Source organism: Perognathus longimembris, chromosome 2 (genome assembly GCF_023159225.1).
Source record: "Perognathus longimembris pacificus isolate PPM17 chromosome 2, ASM2315922v1, whole genome shotgun sequence".
In the NCBI taxonomy this organism is placed as follows: domain Eukaryota; kingdom Metazoa; phylum Chordata; class Mammalia; order Rodentia; family Heteromyidae; genus Perognathus; species Perognathus longimembris.
Window position 1 is genome coordinate 27,549,293 of NC_063162.1, and position 17,582 is coordinate 27,566,874.

The window sequence follows — 17,582 nt, forward strand, 5'->3', positions numbered from 1 at the left end:
TTCTAATACTTCTTTCTTTTACATACACACAGAAAGACTAATTTGAGAGTCACACTAATTGCCTACCACACCTAAAAAGCTGGGCAAAACTTATTTATAACATGAAAACTTTCTGCTTATCAAGTAAGAGGATCTACAGTGCTTTGGCCTCTAAGAATTGGCATACTCACTTACATATGAGGCAATGTAAATTTCAATTTCTCAAGCTGTGGAACTTGACACTACAGAAAATTGTAACTAATCTTGAGTCTTCTTACTAACAATAACCCTAATATCATGAAAAGGATTGGAATACTTTTCCGAACAGAAAATTAAATAGTAATCATCAAAGTAATAAACTAAGTTAAAAATATTTAGAAATCATAACCTGGCCTTCAAACTATTTCAGAAGTTAGACCACTAAAATAAAACTAACTTCCTGGACTGTGAACTTAAAATTTCCACAAAGTATAGAAGACCAAAAAGAAAACACTATTTAGTGACCACGGAATGCTAGAGTTGACTACATAATTAATTCAAAGAAGTACTATTCCTTTAAAATTCAGTACTTGGCTATTTTGGATTAAAGATCTGGCACAAAGATTACTTACATTCTTTCCAAACCTCAATCATTCTTTCATTTGAAAAAGACTTTCAGCTGACTATACGAAAAAAAGTATTTTTCTGCCAAATAAGTTTAGGCTTTTTTAATTCCAAGAATTTTCTTTCTCGGGCTGTTTCTCGATCTTGTCTTGGTCGCTATTACAAATCCTAAAAATTAAAGAGAATAAAGAATTTTTACTTCATAAGGCTACATAACTATCCTTGCTATTTTCAGACGTCAGAATTATTTTTAAAAAGGAGAAAACTTATTGTACTTAGTCTTGTTTAAAAAAAAAGGTAATTACAACACTGAAAGTGAAGACTACTTCTCAGCAGTATTTTGGAGGTTCCAAACACCTTATAAAATATCTAGGTCAAAGGTTCTTCACATCACGAGTCAATAAGCTAGAGCCTCTTCCCAAATTGCATGCACAAGCTTAAGAAAACAATGTGCCTAACAAACATTTTCCTTGGGGAACTGTCTATAGTCTTCATCACATTCTCCTCAGATTCAACTCCATACAACTCCCAAGAAACACTAGTAACCCCTTAAAGTCACTTTCCACAGTGTTTCCATAAGTGTTTGAGGCAGCTTCTTTTCTTTCAAATGACCTTTTGTCTTGTTCATGTGCTACATTAACCAGCATAGAGTGTCACGTTGCTCCTACTCTTCTTCTATCCTACACACAACTAAAATGTCTTCATTTAAACAGCTCAAAAGTATGAATTATTTTCTCCTCCCTCCAGAATAAAGCTTGAGTGTGTTTGCATCAGGAAGATACTTTGGTACAGCCTATCTTATTTACCTTATGGTAAATAAACTGCAGGCAATGCTTTACTAACAGAGATCTTTTCTTCTTTACATAGCAGGGGAAAGAAAAATGGGATGCCATTGTGGGTAAAATAATAATTATTATTATTAAAATTCTGTTGCTTTTTGCTGCATACTTACTATACCATGTATAGAATACTTCCTAGAAAGAGACTATGTTGATTAAAGTCCAATTTTAGTGCCTTAAAACACTGAGAAACAAGGCAGAAACCTCCAGGAAAAGCAAAAGGGAAGAATATAAGAAATATCCTATAATTCTTATTTTAGGATATGCAACATAAAAAAGAAAACATCAGAAGAATATATATAGAAACATCAGTTAGCAAGGTGTACAATACTTTATCAATACAACAGAAACTATGCTAATATTTTTATTTACAATAAAAGCAAAATATATTCATATGCATCTAGTCATCATGATGTCAATTGATGACAGAAATGTTTTAAAATTGCTTATGAAGATGGTCATATGTGATTATGCTAAAAGTCATAAAATTGTTTACTTTTAGGTAAGTTATGAATTATGTCTCAAGCTGTTAAATTTCTCCTAAATGAGAAATTAACTCTGATGATATATTAATGTGATTAAAAAAAGACAAAGTGGATACAAAAAAAACACATACAAAGTGGGGCATTCAAATTCACTTAACACCATCATAAATATATATTAATAAATATTAGAGAAAACTAAGAATGAAAATCCCTTACCCTGATTAAGATCATTTACAATAACAAACAAAAGAACCCTATTGCTAACATTACACTTAATGATAAAAGACTCAAGATTTCCTTTTAGATTAAAACCAACTTTAAAATATTTTAAATTACTGTCTTCTGCATCAGAATGTGAGTTCTACAATATCACAGTTGTATTAGAGTATGAGCTCTGTATTTACTATTATAGTTCCAGTCCAGTGCTTCTACACACAAACAAAAGTCAGATAATTTGGTGGGGGAAAGGGGAGGTTCACAAGGAAAAAAAACCCAACTTACTCTAATGGAAGGTAAGCCATTGTTTCCAGGAACCTTTCTTCACTTACAAACCATTTCTTCTATGGATTATTCTATTTCAAAATTTCTCACTTTCTACCTTATTTACATATTGATCTGAATGCTAGGATTTTCTTTGTGTGTATGTGTGCCAGTCCTGGGGCTTGGACTCAGGGCCTGAGCACTGTCCCTGGCTTTTTTTTTTTTTGCTCAAGGCTAGCACTCTACCTCTTGAGCGGTATCGCCACTTCCCATTTTTCTGTTTATGTGATGGGGAGGAACTGAACCCAGGGCTCTGTGCATGCTAGGCAAGCACTCTACCACTAAGCCACATTCCCAGCCCCCTGAATGCTAGTCTTAAACTATAAATGCCCAGAGAATAAAATGTGTATAATCTTCACAATGATCTATCCTCCATTAATATTTTATTTTTTAATTGACTCCTCTTATTCTGATATATAGTTCTACAAATTTTACCACATGTACAGATTTGTGTAACTATCACCTCAAAGTATAGAATAGTCCCATCACCCCCAAAACATTCCCTGTGTACTTCTTTGTCACAAACTCCCTAATAGACTTACAGGTCAGATTCAGTGCCAGAATTAAATCTACTTTCCCTGTGTCATGAATTCTTAAAATTTATGATTTAATTCATATGTAAATGTCTCAGCATCCATTTTAAACCAGCAAGGCTTAGTCACTGTTAACATAGTTAACAGTTCTATGCCTCCTCCCACTTCCTCAACATGGTCATCTAGATTTCTGCTTCAGACAACTAACTAGCTCCTGGTGATCACTTCTTTATGGGAAAGCTAAACACAGGCTACTGATCTGACCATGCTGACTCCATGCTTTGCATAGCAGGGATGCTACAATGTCCTTGTAGAACTCATATCTGCTCATTTTAGTGGTATTGGGTTTGAACTCAGGACCTACACTCTTGTCACACTTGCTAAGCAGGTACTGGAGCCATGCCCTCCAGCATACCTTCTAAAGTTAAACCTATCAGTTAGAACTCTCACTAGGAAACCTCTTTAAATAATGCTTTTAATTGTAACAAAGGCTCTGGCCCATAGCTGACTCCTTCTGGTGCTGACCAGCCAGCCTGCCACAAATACCAAGGCTTATATAATTCATAAAATCCTTATTTCCATCTTATCACCTCTGTGATCACTGAGTATCCTCTTTTTTTTTTGCTTTTTTAATTAAGCAAAGATATGTTTATTAAAATTCACTAAAGGAAAAGAGACTACAATATTAATAGATTCTTAGCACCACCTTGAGTAGTACTAGTATACTGAGACTACAGCGATGAGGCTTCAGATCAAATAGTTAAAGAGAAGAAATGGATGGGGATTAAGCAGTTTGTGATGTGATGACCATTCAGGACTGGCTGACCTATGAAGTGACAATTTGGAAGGATTTGTAATATGCCTAGGCTATATAACAAGACTCTGTCTCAGTAAAACAAAACAAAACAAAAAACAGAAACATGCAGGTGCATAGCTAGCAAGTAAGGGCCAAAAGAAACTAATAAATAGCTAAGTAGCAACCTTGAAACTTCAGAGAGGTGATTATGTAAAGAACTGACTTGTTAACTAAACATGGTGATATATACCTCTAATCCCAGCATTTAGGAGGCTAAGTGAAGGTTAAGCCTGGACCAATTTATAAAACTTTGTCAAAAAAAAAAAAAAAAGCCAGGCACTAGCTACTCAGGAGGATGAGATCTGAGGATCACAATTCACCCACCTAGGCAGGAAAGTCCACATGATTCTTATTTCCAATTAACCACCAAAAAGCCACAAATGGAATTCTCAAGGGGTAGAACTCCATCCTTGAGCTAGAAAGCTCAGGGACAATGCCCAGGACCTGAGTTCCAGAACCACTCCCTGCCAGAAAAGAAGGGGGGCAAGGGGAATGCACCATGTAGAACTGATTTGTTCTTTGTGGTTCTATAGGGAAAACTGGAATCAGAACAAATTACAAAGAGATATGCTTCAATATAAATAACCTTTTAACAATTAATACCTTTAGCAGGCTACCTTTAGGAAACTCATAACATTTGTCTAGTACCTAAATTCTCTAAGAAAGTAAACACTATGCCCTAAAGTTGCTGGTGATGCATATCTGTGTTGATTTTTTTTGGTTCATGTCAGGCCTATTGGTGATACGCATGATAGAACTAGTCTTCAAATACCTTAAGTGAAGTCCCAATCCAAACTAATGGGGTTTTTTTCTTCTATATCATGTTATGCTTTCACTCAATGGACAACTGTCATGAGCAAACTATGTCACAAACAGACATATTTGGCAATGTCAAATGTCCTTTTACAATGTCAGAATTTACTGAATAACGAATTCACAAGCTATGTCAATTTTGGTGGCTGTGATTTTCAAAGTACTGCTGATGTCACTTGATAGCCCAAAGCCAACAACATGGCTTTTTCAATCCTAATTGTAAATTTTAATAATTCTCATATATGACACATTATACTGCACAAAATAACACTACATAATGGGATACAGAATGCTAAGAAAGGGTTGAAGAGGCTGCAAAGTTCAGAGAACTGTAACTGAAGGCACAGGCAGAGAGCTGCCTGGTCTCAGCAGGGGGACCAGATAAATCCTATCAAGGACCCATAAGTATAGGTACAGAACTGTTCAAGGCACAGAACTGTCAAATGCAGGTCCAGATAGCAGGTCATTTTGACTGTCAGTTTGAAGTAAGCTACAGGTCACAGGCAGGAGGAATTACATTCAAGTCCAAGAACCCAGGCAGATACCCATCACTGAAAATTTTCTCAGACTTGGTGATGGGGTCTGATGCCTGCCACGTGGAATTGATAAATTCACGTCTCTGGGGTTTCTGCTGTATTTGCTGATATAATTGCTTATTGGCATAAGTCAACTCCAGTAAATTATCAGTTTGTGCTTCATGGTATACCAACATATGGTAGTTTTTTTCCCCAGGTGATTAAGTGTACAAGATGTCAAGTCATTCTGTTTTGGCATTTAATCTCAAAAAGGAGTAGCTCAGGTCAAGACTACTGACTGCATAGCCTCAAAACTGTTGTTCTCTATGACATAAAAATAAAACTACATACAGTATCAGTCTCAGGTCGTTAGTAACAAAACTAAAGATTGTGCTTCAGTGATCTTTAATAAGAACAAAACAATTGCTGGGTACCAGTGGCCCACGCCTGTAATCCTAACTACTCAGGAGGCTGAGATCTGATGATGGTAGAGACTCTTATCCCCAGAAAACTACTCTATCAAAAGAGCCAGAAGTGGAGCTGTGACTCAAATAGTACAGTGCTAGTTTTGAGCACAAAGAGGCTCAGAGGCAGTACCTAGGCCCTGAGTTCAAAGCTCCAAAACTGACTCCCAAAAAAGAATGAAACAATCTAACTCATTAAAATAAGTGACTCTATTAATTTACTCAAGAAAAATACTATGGTAGTTGCCCTTTTTTGCAGAATAATTCTGAGTTACTACAGTTGTATGCTCAGTTTTAATTCTTTTTTGCAGATGGTGTAGAAGGCTCAAACAACCTTCCGACCTTAGCCTCCCAAGTAACTTGGGCCTATAATTGCAGTCACTGAACCTAACTTTGTGTCCCATTTTGAAAATTAATCTGTGTTTCTATAACTATACCACAAAGATGGACCTTATCCTCTGTGTTATATGCTGGTAACATTAAACAATAAATATTTATCCGAAGTTGTATGTTATTTGGATTCAATACACAGCTCAGGTGATTATAGCTCTTGCCTACTATGCCTGAAGCTCTGAATTCAAACTCCAGGAACCACCAAAACAAACAAAGTCAATGGGGGTGAGGGGTGTAAATGGCTAAGTTGTGTGTGTGTGTTTTTTAAAGCAACGTAACCATTATCATTCTTTAAAAAAACACAGAGTATAGCCAGGTACCAGTAGCTCATACCTACAATACCTATAATCCTACTACCCATGAGTTTGAGATCTGAAGATTGAAATTTGAAGTCAGCCTGGCCAGAAAAGTCCTTGAGACTATCTCCAATTAACCACCAAAAAAGCTGGAAGTGAAGGCATGGCTCAAATGATCAGGGGCCATCCTTGAGGAAAAAAGTTAAGCAAGTGCTAGATATCTTACGTTCAAATTTCAGTACTGGCATAAAAACAAAACAAAAAAAATTTTTAAACCCACAGAATACATAAGCTATTCAATTGAGCCACTGTCTGTATTTAAAACTTTAATAACATACTTTTAAATTTAAATTTTTACATAGGATATATTTTTGGTAATGAATAATGAGTTCTCTCATGTGACAGATTTTAATTCTGCTAGCTTTACCGTGGTGCTTGAAGAAATTTTCCTTTCCTTTTAGCACTGGAGTTCAAGTAAGGATACCTGTACAGCTATACACTGTATTTATCTTAACTTTTCATACATGTACTTTTTGTTATTGCTTTGTTTTTTCTTGTTTTTAAAATTATCTTAAAGTAGTTGCACAAAGAGGCGTCAATTTAACATGTCCATGTAAACCTATGGTAGATCTTGATCAGTGTCATTACTTCCACCATTCTCCCCACTCCCATCAAACCCATCTCCATCTATTTTCTAACGTTTCCTAGCTCCATTTTCCAATATATACATTGAGTATTATCACTGTATCCCCATTCTGCTCTCCATTTATCTACCCCCCACTCTCTTACCCTCCATCTCCTTCAGAAAGAAGATAGTTCAGCTTTCTGGTATTCATGTTGTTAAACTGTTTCTAAACTTTTCAAAGGGGTTACACCATGGAACCCTACCTTTACCCATGTCATACTTTACTCATTTGGATACTTTGTTTATATGCAAATAGCCAGCGTATGTTTTCATGTATGTTTATATTTTGGGTCTAACTCCCACATATGAGAGAAAACATATATTATTCTTTCTGAAAGATGAATAAAATTCCATCATATGCATATGACATTACATATATTCTGATATATATTGATAAAAATTTATATCTATATATATGATACATATATATTTATATATACATGCATATGAGCCGGCACTCGGGTCTTGAGTTCAAGCCTGAGTACCAACACACACACACACACACACACACACACACACACACACAGCTATACAAGGTCAGGGATGGAGGATGGGAAAGTAAAGGAGAGATGGTAGAGTGAGGAAGGCACAGTAGTAAAAGTTATAAGGTACAGAGAAAATTTATATATTCTGGAGACTACAGTCCAAAGTACTTACTATCAATGGCTAACTTCTACCTAACTTCTAACTCTTACAGCAATTTTTCTATCTACAAACCATTTCAAAATTATTTTCTCTTATTTCTAAACATACCTCCAAACGTTGCAATTTTATTTTCATTGTCTTTATAAGAACAGTGTGAGAAAAAAAAAAAGGATTTACATTTAGTTTTATTTATTTTTGTGTGTGCTGGCCCTAGGGCTTGAACTCAAGTTTGAGGGGGGGGGGGAATGTTTTTTGTTTTTGCTTTTTTTGTGTGCTTGATTCTGTGGACTTTCATGCCTGGCCTGGCTTCAAACCAGTCTTCAGATCTCATATTCTTGATTATAAGCATGAGTCACTAGTGCACAGCAAGTTTTATTTTATAATCCTTGCTCTGCTTTAAAAGAAAATGAGCTGTTACAATTCTCAAATAACTTTTTCCAAGGACAATAACAAAAATGTATTTTTCCTAAGTTGACTAAAAGATGGCTAAAAACAGTGTAGATTAAAAACAGATTTGGAAATTCTAAATAATGCCCAATGTATAATGGGGTGGTTAGTTATACACTATAGTATCTGGGAAAAAGACACACATAATTTGATTTCAAAACCATCATGTTCAATTCCAAATATAAAATTTTGTAATCTTTGTGAGTCTGTAAACAGAGAGAAATACACAAACGCAAAAAAGTATCCAACATAAAATTCAAATTAAAAAGTAACTGCAAAGCCAAATTCAGAAGTAAGTTAAACACAATATTACCAAGTTAATTCTCAAACTAGCTAGTTTGGTTTCCAAAGGTAAACATCTATTAATTTCAGGAAAAAGAGCCTGTTAAAAAAAACTCAGACAGTCACATGAGTCTCCCTTTCTTAGCCACAGAAAAAAGAACTACGAGAAAGGCTGAAGTAGCAAATTTTAGAGTTAGGCCAAGCCACACTTAGCATACACAACTTCTTTTCTAGTTAAGTAGGGTTTCATTCCCAGACTAGTCTGCAGCTCAAGATCCTCTAGCCTCCTATGTGCTGTGATGGGCCCAGGCCCCTCTAGACATAAAAAGTTGAAATGGTAATTGAAAAACAGCAAAAGCAAAAGCAAAAGGGGAGGTAGGCATGGTTCAAGTGGTAGAGAGCCTGGCTGTAAACACAAGGCCCTGAGTTGTCTGTTTTTTAAATCATTGCTGTAACAAAATGGATTAAGGACCTCAACATCAGACCTGAAACCTTGAAACTACTGAAGGACAGAGTAGGAAAGACACTAGAACTTATAGGCACAGGTAGGAACTTTCTGAACAGAGTCCCAGGGGCACAATAGATAGGGGAGAGACTCCACAAATGGGACTACTACAAAATAAAAAGTTTCTGCACAGCTAAAGACATAGCCACTAAACTAGAAAGACAGCCAACCATATGGGAAAGGATCTTCACCAGCACAGCAACAAAGGCATAATAGCCGTCATCTGCAGAGAACTGAAGAAACTAACCCCCTCCAAACCCAGTAAACCAATTATTAAATGGGCAAAGGAGCTAAAGAGAGACTTCACAAGAGAAGAGATAAAAAATGGCAAAGAAACATATGAGGAAATGTTCAACATCCCTGGCAGTAAAGGAAATGCAAATAAAAACAACCCTGAGATACCACCTCACTCCAGTTAGAATGGCCTATACTCTGAACTCACGCAACAAAGCTGGAAGGGATGTGGGGAAAGAGGAACCCTTCTCTGCTGTTGGTGGGGTTGCAAACTAGTACAACCACTTTGGAGAACAGTATGTAGGTTCTTCAAAAAGCTCAGCATAGACATACCCTATGACCCAGCCATACCACTCCTAGGCATCTACCCTGAACAACAGGTCTCAGGATACCATAAGGACATCTGCACATCCATGTTTATTGCTGCACAATTTACAATAACCAAAATATGGAAACAATCCAGATGCCCCACTACAGATGAATGGATCCAAAAAATGTGGTACCTGTACACAATGGAATACTACATAGTGATTAGAAATGATATAATATTGGTATTCGCAGGGAAATGGTCAGAGCTTGAACAAATGTTATTGTTATTGAACAAATATTAAACGAGAGAAGCCTAGAACACAGAGAGCAAAGACGCATGGTCTCCTTGATACATGACTGTTAGGGGGGAGAGGAGGAACAGAAGAGACCACGTCTGCAAAATAACAAACTTCTTTTCAAATGGTATTTCATCTGTCAGCAACTTTATGTATCTAAAATCAAACAACTACTAAACAAACATAAAAAGGTCTAAGATAGTGGATTACAATAGCTCAACAGCTATGTACACATGATTATATAAGATGAGGATAAGCAAAAAGAACTCCAAGAGAAGGACACAGGAGGATCCTATTGTTGTCGTTACATTTAGTGTTCTAGGTAAATTTCCTTTGGTGTACCCTACGTGGTTACTGTATGTGATTTTGGTACACTGGATATTGTATGTATATTTACCTGAACTAGGGAAGGGAAAGAAAAATGAGGAAGGGTGTAACAAATATGACAAGAAATGTACTCACTACCTTATTATGTAACTGTACCCTCTTTGCACATCACCTTGTCAATAAAACTTAATAATATATAAATAAATCCTTTCAGTAAGGTTCAAGCAGGTATAAACCAGAATTATATCTGAGGAAAACTTTTACTGTAATTATGAGTTCCTGAGCCACTAAAATGACTTGTTTTTCCTTTCTGAATACATTTGGAGATGGGTAACAGATGTATTGCTTCAAAATCTTCAAATATTTCTACTTTACCAAGAACTTCTACCACAACACAGTAAGTATGAAATGTGTGAGTAAGCCAAGTTAAATATTTCATGAACTTAAACTTAAAATTTGGCTTTGCCAGTCTATAAAAGTCCTTTAGAACAATAAAAGACCCAAATATTTTCATCTTCCTCAACATTCCTTCTCTTCAGTTTTTTCTTAGATTTTTCTTTTTAGTCACATCTTTAAACACATAGTTTCTGGAAATAACATATCACTACACCAGAATCCAACTTAATACACATTCAATTCCATGTACAAATTATGTTTTACAATCTCTTACTATACAACTTAAGTAATGTTTCCATCTCTTCTGTTTTATTTATTTGCAGTACCAGGATTTGGAACTCAAGGCTTCTACCCACACCCCTAACACTTTCTACTTTAGTTACTTTTCAAGTAAGATCTCAACTTTATTTTATTTATTTATTTATTTTATCATGGATGATCTGGACCACAACCCTCCTTAAGCCTCTCAATTAGCTGGCATGACAAGCAAGAACCACCATGTCCAGTTTTTCTGTTGACATTTTGTTTGCCTAGGCTAGCCTTGAACTTGGATCCTCCTGATGGCTTGCTCTTGAGTAGCTCGGATTTCACTGGTAGAGTGAAGGGATTACACTAATGTTGCTACAGTCTGAACATCTGAATAACTCACTATGGGTCAAAATAAATACAAAATACTTAAGAGTATCATAAAAGTTTTTAAAGACATATTCTTATCCCCATTTTATAGATCAGTTCAGAGAGAACTAGTGAGCTATTTAGAATTTAGGCAGTCTAACTTCAGAAATACCTCTCTGTGTGTGTGAGTGTGTGTGTGTGTGTGCACGCGCTGGTTCTAGGGCTTGAACTCCGGGTCAGGGCCCTGTCCCTGAGCATTTTTTGCTCTAGACTTTTACTACATAAGCCATAAATAGTACCATTTCCAGCCTTTTTTGCTTAATTGGCAATGAGTGTTACTGACTTTTCTGCCTAGCTAGCTTTGAACCATGATCCTCCAATCTCAGCCTCATGAATAGATAGAATAATAGGCATGAACCATAGGTGCCTGACTGGGGACAACTTTTAAAAACTTAGTTACCTGTCAAAATCAGTTCTCCTAAATCTGACTAGATGAAAATTATGAATTAGAGAATCTAATTTTTTAAATCTACTTTTAAGTGATTTTTAGTATACCAAGAGCTATTATACTGGCTCATCAAAGTGGAATACTGGAAATCTCCAAGAAATATGGTATGGAAATAAAAATCTTAAATTCCAGTTCATTGATTAAAGTTTATTGTTACCCTATTCTCTCTCATGCATTGCTATCTTCCCCACCCTCTACACATAACTCCCCAAAATCATAACGGAAATAAAAGAGACTACACTGTGTGTGGTGGCTCATTCCTATAATCTCAGTACTGAGGAGACTGAGATAAAAGGATTTCCAGTTTGAGGCCAGCCTGGGCTGCATAGTAAGACCCTATCTGCATGGTGAGACCATATCTAAAAGAAAAAAAAGCACATATAAGAAATTAAGAGTTGCTTGTCAATATCACTGATGTTTAACATGATTTCTCTAAGGTAGACTTGGACCTTTACTTTTTTTTAAAAAAAGTAGAATTTAGAGCTAAATGTATAGTTTTATTGAGATTAGCCCTCTATCTTCACAGATGAAAAATAAAATCAAACTGCATTTTAAAGAATCCTCTTTAACTCAGTTCACATTTGTAATATTAGTAAATATTTGAGGTTTACTACAATATGTGTAAAAATAACAATCCTATATTGAAAATAAGACATGAATTCCCTTGAAGGTATCACAAAAATAATTTAAAGACTGGGCTGGGAATATGGCCTAGTGGCAAGAGTGCTTGCCTCCTACACATGACGCTCTCCGTTCGATTCCCCAGCACCACATATATGGAAAACGGCCAGAAGAGCCGCTGTGGCTCAGGTGGCAGAGTGCTAGCCTTGAGCGGGAAGAAGCCAGGGACAGTGCTCAGGCCCTGAGTCCATGGCCCAGGACTGGCAAAAAAAGGAAGGAAGGAAGGAAGGAAAGAAGGAAGGAAGGAAGGAAGGAAGGAAGGAAGGAAGGAAGGAAGGAAGGAAGGAAGGAAGGAAGGAAGGAAATAATTTGAAGAAAGAGGGGAAGGGAAAAGGTAGGGAAAAGAGGGTTTAGAGAGGAAGGAGGGGAGGAGAGAGAGGATAGCTGGAAGCACAAGAGATTCCAAAAAAGGTTGCAGGAACATGAAGCTAGGTTACCCCTAGGGATCCCAGAGAAAAGTTACCATAAACATAGATGCTTAGTAGACACAGAAGCAAATTTCCAACAGAGACTGAAACAGAACTTCCCTCAAAGAAGGGAAGGAAAGCATGAAATGACTGTTGAGACCATTCAAAATTAGAGTACAGCCATTCAAAACAAATCCCTGTCTCTTCTACATGAATTCTAACTTAGTAGATGAGGCTTCAGCTACCAATGATATTTTTAAAATTTTGTGAAAATAAATTGTCATAAGGTATTCACCAGTGCTAAAACAACTATTTTGAAAATACTTCTTATAGATTTTACCCAATTAAGAGAAAAAGAAGTGGAAAGAAAGGAAAAGGGGAGGGGAGAGGATAAAAAGACAGAAGAACCATAAAGTGAATCAGGAACTCGTGTGTGTGTGTGTGTGTGTGTGTGTGTGTGTGTGTGTTGGTTGTGGGGCTAGAACTCTGGGCCTGGGTGCTGTCCTTGAGCTCTTCAGCTCAGGGCTAGTGCTCTACCACTTGAGCCACACCACCACCTCCGGTTTTCTGGTGGCTAACTGGAGATAAGACTTTCCTGCCAGGAATGGCTGAGTAGCTAGGATTACAGGGGTGAGCCACCAGCAACCAGAGAATCAGGAACTCTAGGAATCAGAAATCCTGGTTTTGAATCCACTAACTAAATGAACTCCTTCTTTCATGAAGTTTCTTCATCTAAAAAAAAAAAAAAGAAATCAAGTGGGAGTAGCTGTACCAAAAAGAGTCTATCTCAGAATAAGCTAATAGTACACCAAATAGAAGTTTCGAGTTAAGAATGGCAACTGTACACAGGAAGAATCAAAGCAACACAAAAGCCTCTTGAGTTACTGGGACAAGGGTACTTTCTGATTATTTTGCCTGAGATACAAGATTTGTTCAAAATTACAGTCCCTAGGGGACTGTAAAGAAGGGGAGTCCTTGAAAGTTACCAATTCAACCCATCCTGAATGGAGTTCTTGATGCCAGTGCTAGGTATTGTAGATTCAGAGATGAATGCCAGTCCTTCTCTTTAAGAATTAATAGTCAAGGGCTGGGGATATAGCCTAGTGGCAAGAGTGCCTGCCTCGGATACACGAGGCCCTAGGTTCGATTCCCCAGCACCACATATACAGAAAACGGCCAGAAGCGGCGCTGTGGCTCAAGTGGCGGAGTGCTAGCCTTGAGCGGGAAGAAGCCAGGGACAGTGCTCAGGCCCTGGGTCCAAGGCCCAGGACTGGCCAAAAAAAAAAAAAAAAAAAAAGAATTAATAGTCAAGAATTAAAGAGTTAAAAATCCAGTTAAGGTTTCAGCTAAATATTAAAATGAAAATTTGTATGCCCAACTCTGTCCTCTCCCAAGCGTAACATATAAAGGAAGCAATGACCAGTAGAGTCTTGACATTTGGATCTCAAGAAAAATAAGCACTGAAGAAATAAACTTAAGGGTAGCTAAGTTTTCTGATTTTAAGTCCAATGCTCTGACACATATGATTAATGTGGCCATATGAATGAAACCTATCTATATTAAATCTAATTACTCTGCAAGTTAAAGTTTTTTTAATTTGATGGAAATTTCTGTGCATTGCTAATAAGATGAAAGCTTCTAATGAACCAATTTCCTTTGCTATTGTTTGTAAATTGCAATTAGATGTGTGTTTTCCAACTTACTCCCCCTTAGGCTGCAAGTCTAAGTCACTGACCACAGTCTAAATCAAGTCTATTCCCAATGCTTGGCACAAAGCAAGACAAGCTATTCATTGAATTGGCCCTATCCAAGTCTAAAATTGTCTGATATCTGACCTCAAAACAAAATCAAGATATGAGAACCAATAAACACCTAAGGGTCACAAGTCACATAACATATAAACTTAAATCACAAATTCATAAATTTAACTCATCTTGAGGCCTTTTGTGAAAACAGTACTGTTGCTACAAGCTTTAAATATATTTTACAAGTACAAATACAGATCTATATATCATCCTCTGAGTAGTACATCAGAATATCCTACTGCTGAATTAAGAAACTTTATAATTTATTTGTAAAATCATGGAGGCAAGGAAAATAGAGAAAAGAAATAGTAGAGAATAAGAAATAAAAATCAGAAAACTGTGCATTTCTGTCAAGAGACACATTAATTGTATAACCTTCTAAAACCTGAATTGCATAATTTGTTTCTTTCAATTCTGGTTACAGTCAAGACCTCTAAAAAGGGAGCGAAAAAATATGTATTATATGTTAGAAATACTTTTTGCCTAGAGATTGAAGAGAGGAGGGGTACTAGGATGGTATCAAAATCCAACTTAAGTGAAACTGCTCTTTCAGTAATGCCCATTGAGCTATGTACTTTCCCACTGCATCTGTTTATGCCTAATAAACCATCAAAGCTTCAATCTGAAACCATGATTCAATTTCAGAATATACTCCCAAATTAACTATAAAATACTTTTAAACTGATGTTGTTTAGGGCTGGTGATGTAAGTGAGTGGTACAGAGCTTGCCTATCATGTCCCTAGATATGATCCCTACGACCTCAAGAAATTTTTTAAAAAATTACAAAGTTTTGAATTAGCTAAGGCTTATCTGGGAGAAGTAGAATGAAAAGATTTGCTACATAACTATAGTAACTTGGCTTATATGTCTAGAGTCTAATTCTAAGCATCAAAACGAATGCATTTCAGTAAAGACCACTTCTGAAGCAAACACGATGAAAAACCACCACTTAGAATTTCAAGAATCCCCACACTACTGGAATGGGTTTAGACTCCAGGCAAATGAACAGCTCTGAAAAATGACTTCCCTTTCTTCCCAGCCACACGCGCAGGCATAATCCCCACCCCATCCAAACCCTTGAAATGTAATTATAAAAAAGTTTAAAATGGGGGCCGAGGTCATCTACCGTTCCAGGACAGGCAATTGCAGATCTGGCTGGTAGGCAGGCTAGACCTGAACGCAGAAACACTCGGTGAGAAGGGTACGGACACCTCCGGCCCCACGGGGCAACCGGGAGATGGCTTCCCACAGAGTTCACAACCGCAGAAACAAAGCCCAGCAGCCCCGGGTGCCCCTTCCACACCCAGCAAATCAAAGCCGTCGGGAGCGGCGGCAGGGTAGGGAGGGGGCCAGCGCAGCGCAGCCCACCCCCACCGGGGTCCCGGTCCCGGCCCCGCCCCAACCCCCGCGCAGTACCTGGCGAAGAAGTCCGCAAAGCCTCCACCCCGCCGAGCCCGGGTGGAGGTCCCCGCGGGGCCCTGCTCCATGCCAGGCGATGGCACTGGCCGCTCCGCCGGGGGCAGGGGGTCGTCGGTGCTGGTCCGGCGGCTCACCTCGAACGTATTCCGGGAGTTCAAGCGACCGTCCGGGAAGCCGAGGCTCGGTTCGGCGTCCCCGCTAGTCCTCCCGGCCGAGGTGGCGGCGGGCTCGCCCTCCTCGAACCCCGCGGGGCTGGCTGTGGGCGGCTCCGAGTCCTCGCTGGCCCCCGAGTCATTGTCGGCGTCCGCAGCCGCCAGGCAGCAGCTCCGCAGCGGGTCCTCGAGCGGCGCGGCCCAGTCGGACGCACTGTCCGCACCGCCCGCACCCTGGTCCCCGGGCCCCTCCAGGCGGAGGCGGCGGCAGCGCGGCTCCGGGACGCCGCCGACGCGAGCCTCCGCCGGGCGGCCACGGTCCTGGCCCAGCAGGAAGCCCGAGTCCCCGTTGGTCATGCCGCCCAATCGCGGCGCGCAAGCGTCCTCCGCCTCCGCGACGCGGTACTTGGAGCCCTGAGGACCGGCGGCGGGGCGCGAGGCGGCCGCGGGCGGGGCCCCGGCCGGGCCGGCGGGGAGCTGACAGTCACACAGCCCCCGCTCCCGCGGTCCCTCGGCCGCCGCCAGGTGAGGCTGGAGGCGCTGCCCGGGCGGCGGCGTCTCCTCCTCCTCCTCCCCCTCCTCCTCCGGGGTCTCCGCCGCGCCGACGCCGCCACCAAGCCTGCGGGTGGCCGGGATCATCTTGCTGTCCGGGTCCGCGGGCTCCTGCGCCGGCGCCGGGAGCAGCTTGGCGTTTCTTCTCGAGCAGGCTGCAGCATCCTCCGGCCCCACCATCTGAGGGCCGAGTGGCCGCCGCCCGAGGAGACCGAGGGTTCAGCCGCGCAGCCTCTGCCGGAGAGCAGCCAGGGTGCGGGGACCGCGGCCGCCGCCGCCGCCGCCACAACGCTCCGGACCCGCCCCTCCCGCCCAGCCCGACCGCCCGACAGCCCGACAGTTGCGATAGGTCGGGCACGCGCCTGGGCTCGCGCACGCGCAAATCCCGACTGGTCAAGCTGCGACCTGGAGATTCCCTGAACCATAGAGACGGCAGCTAGAGAGGCCCGGGCCGCCCATCGGGAATCCGCCGTCTGCGTGGCGGAGGCTGCGTTGCACACTCCTGCACACTCTGGAGTCTGGCAGTTGGCAGCAGGGAGCTAGGTACTCGCTTAGCACAAATGAACTGGGCCCAACTTCATTCGTGAGGGAAAAATACAGGATCTTAGTGTAGGTAAGTCATTCCGGGCCACAATGTGTTCAATCCTTCTCCACCGCAGCCTTAGTTCAGGATCTCATCGCCCCATGGCCAACGCTTCGCCCTACACACACTATCTAGCACCACCTTTAGCACAGTGTTCCCACTATTTTCTTAGAAAGGAGATGAAGCAGGATCAAGAAGGGGAGGATAGGGGCTGGGGATATGGCCTAGTGGCAAGAGCCCTTGCCTTGTATACTTGGAAGCCCTGGGTTTGATTCCCCAGCACCACATATATAGAAAATGGCCAGAAGTGGCGCTGTGGCTCAAGTGGCAGAGTGCTAGCCTTGAGCAAAAAGAAGCCAGGGACAGTGCTCAGGCCCTGAGTCCAAAGCCCAGAGTGGTGACAGATGGCTGGAAATG

The 17,582-nt window shown here is 40.2% G+C and overlaps 1 protein-coding gene and 1 long non-coding RNA gene across 5 annotated transcripts in view; one reads left to right on the forward strand and one right to left on the reverse strand.

Moving 5' to 3' along the window:
- Tbc1d12 (TBC1 domain family member 12) overlaps positions 1-17,312 on the reverse strand; it is a 66,234-nt gene extending 48,922 nt beyond the window's left edge. For 2 of the 4 annotated variants that reach the window (XR_007209888.1, XM_048338665.1), the window contains exon 1: positions 15,876-17,311. Coding sequence is in view for 3 of the 4 variants with exons in the window: in XM_048338665.1 (XP_048194622.1) it covers positions 15,876-16,762 (887 nt within the window). In the remaining variant the exon portion in view is untranslated. Of the gene's footprint in view, positions 1-15,875 lie in introns of all 4 variants that reach the window. The other 2 variants (XM_048338664.1, XM_048338663.1) reach the window with 2 other exon arrangements.
- Positions 7,955-12,305, forward strand: LOC125346259. The gene is made up of 3 exons (XR_007209889.1): positions 7,955-8,826; positions 10,261-11,123; positions 12,258-12,305. It is a non-coding gene; the product is annotated as an uncharacterized LOC125346259 (long non-coding RNA).
- Positions 17,313-17,582: the final 270 nt, after the last annotated feature.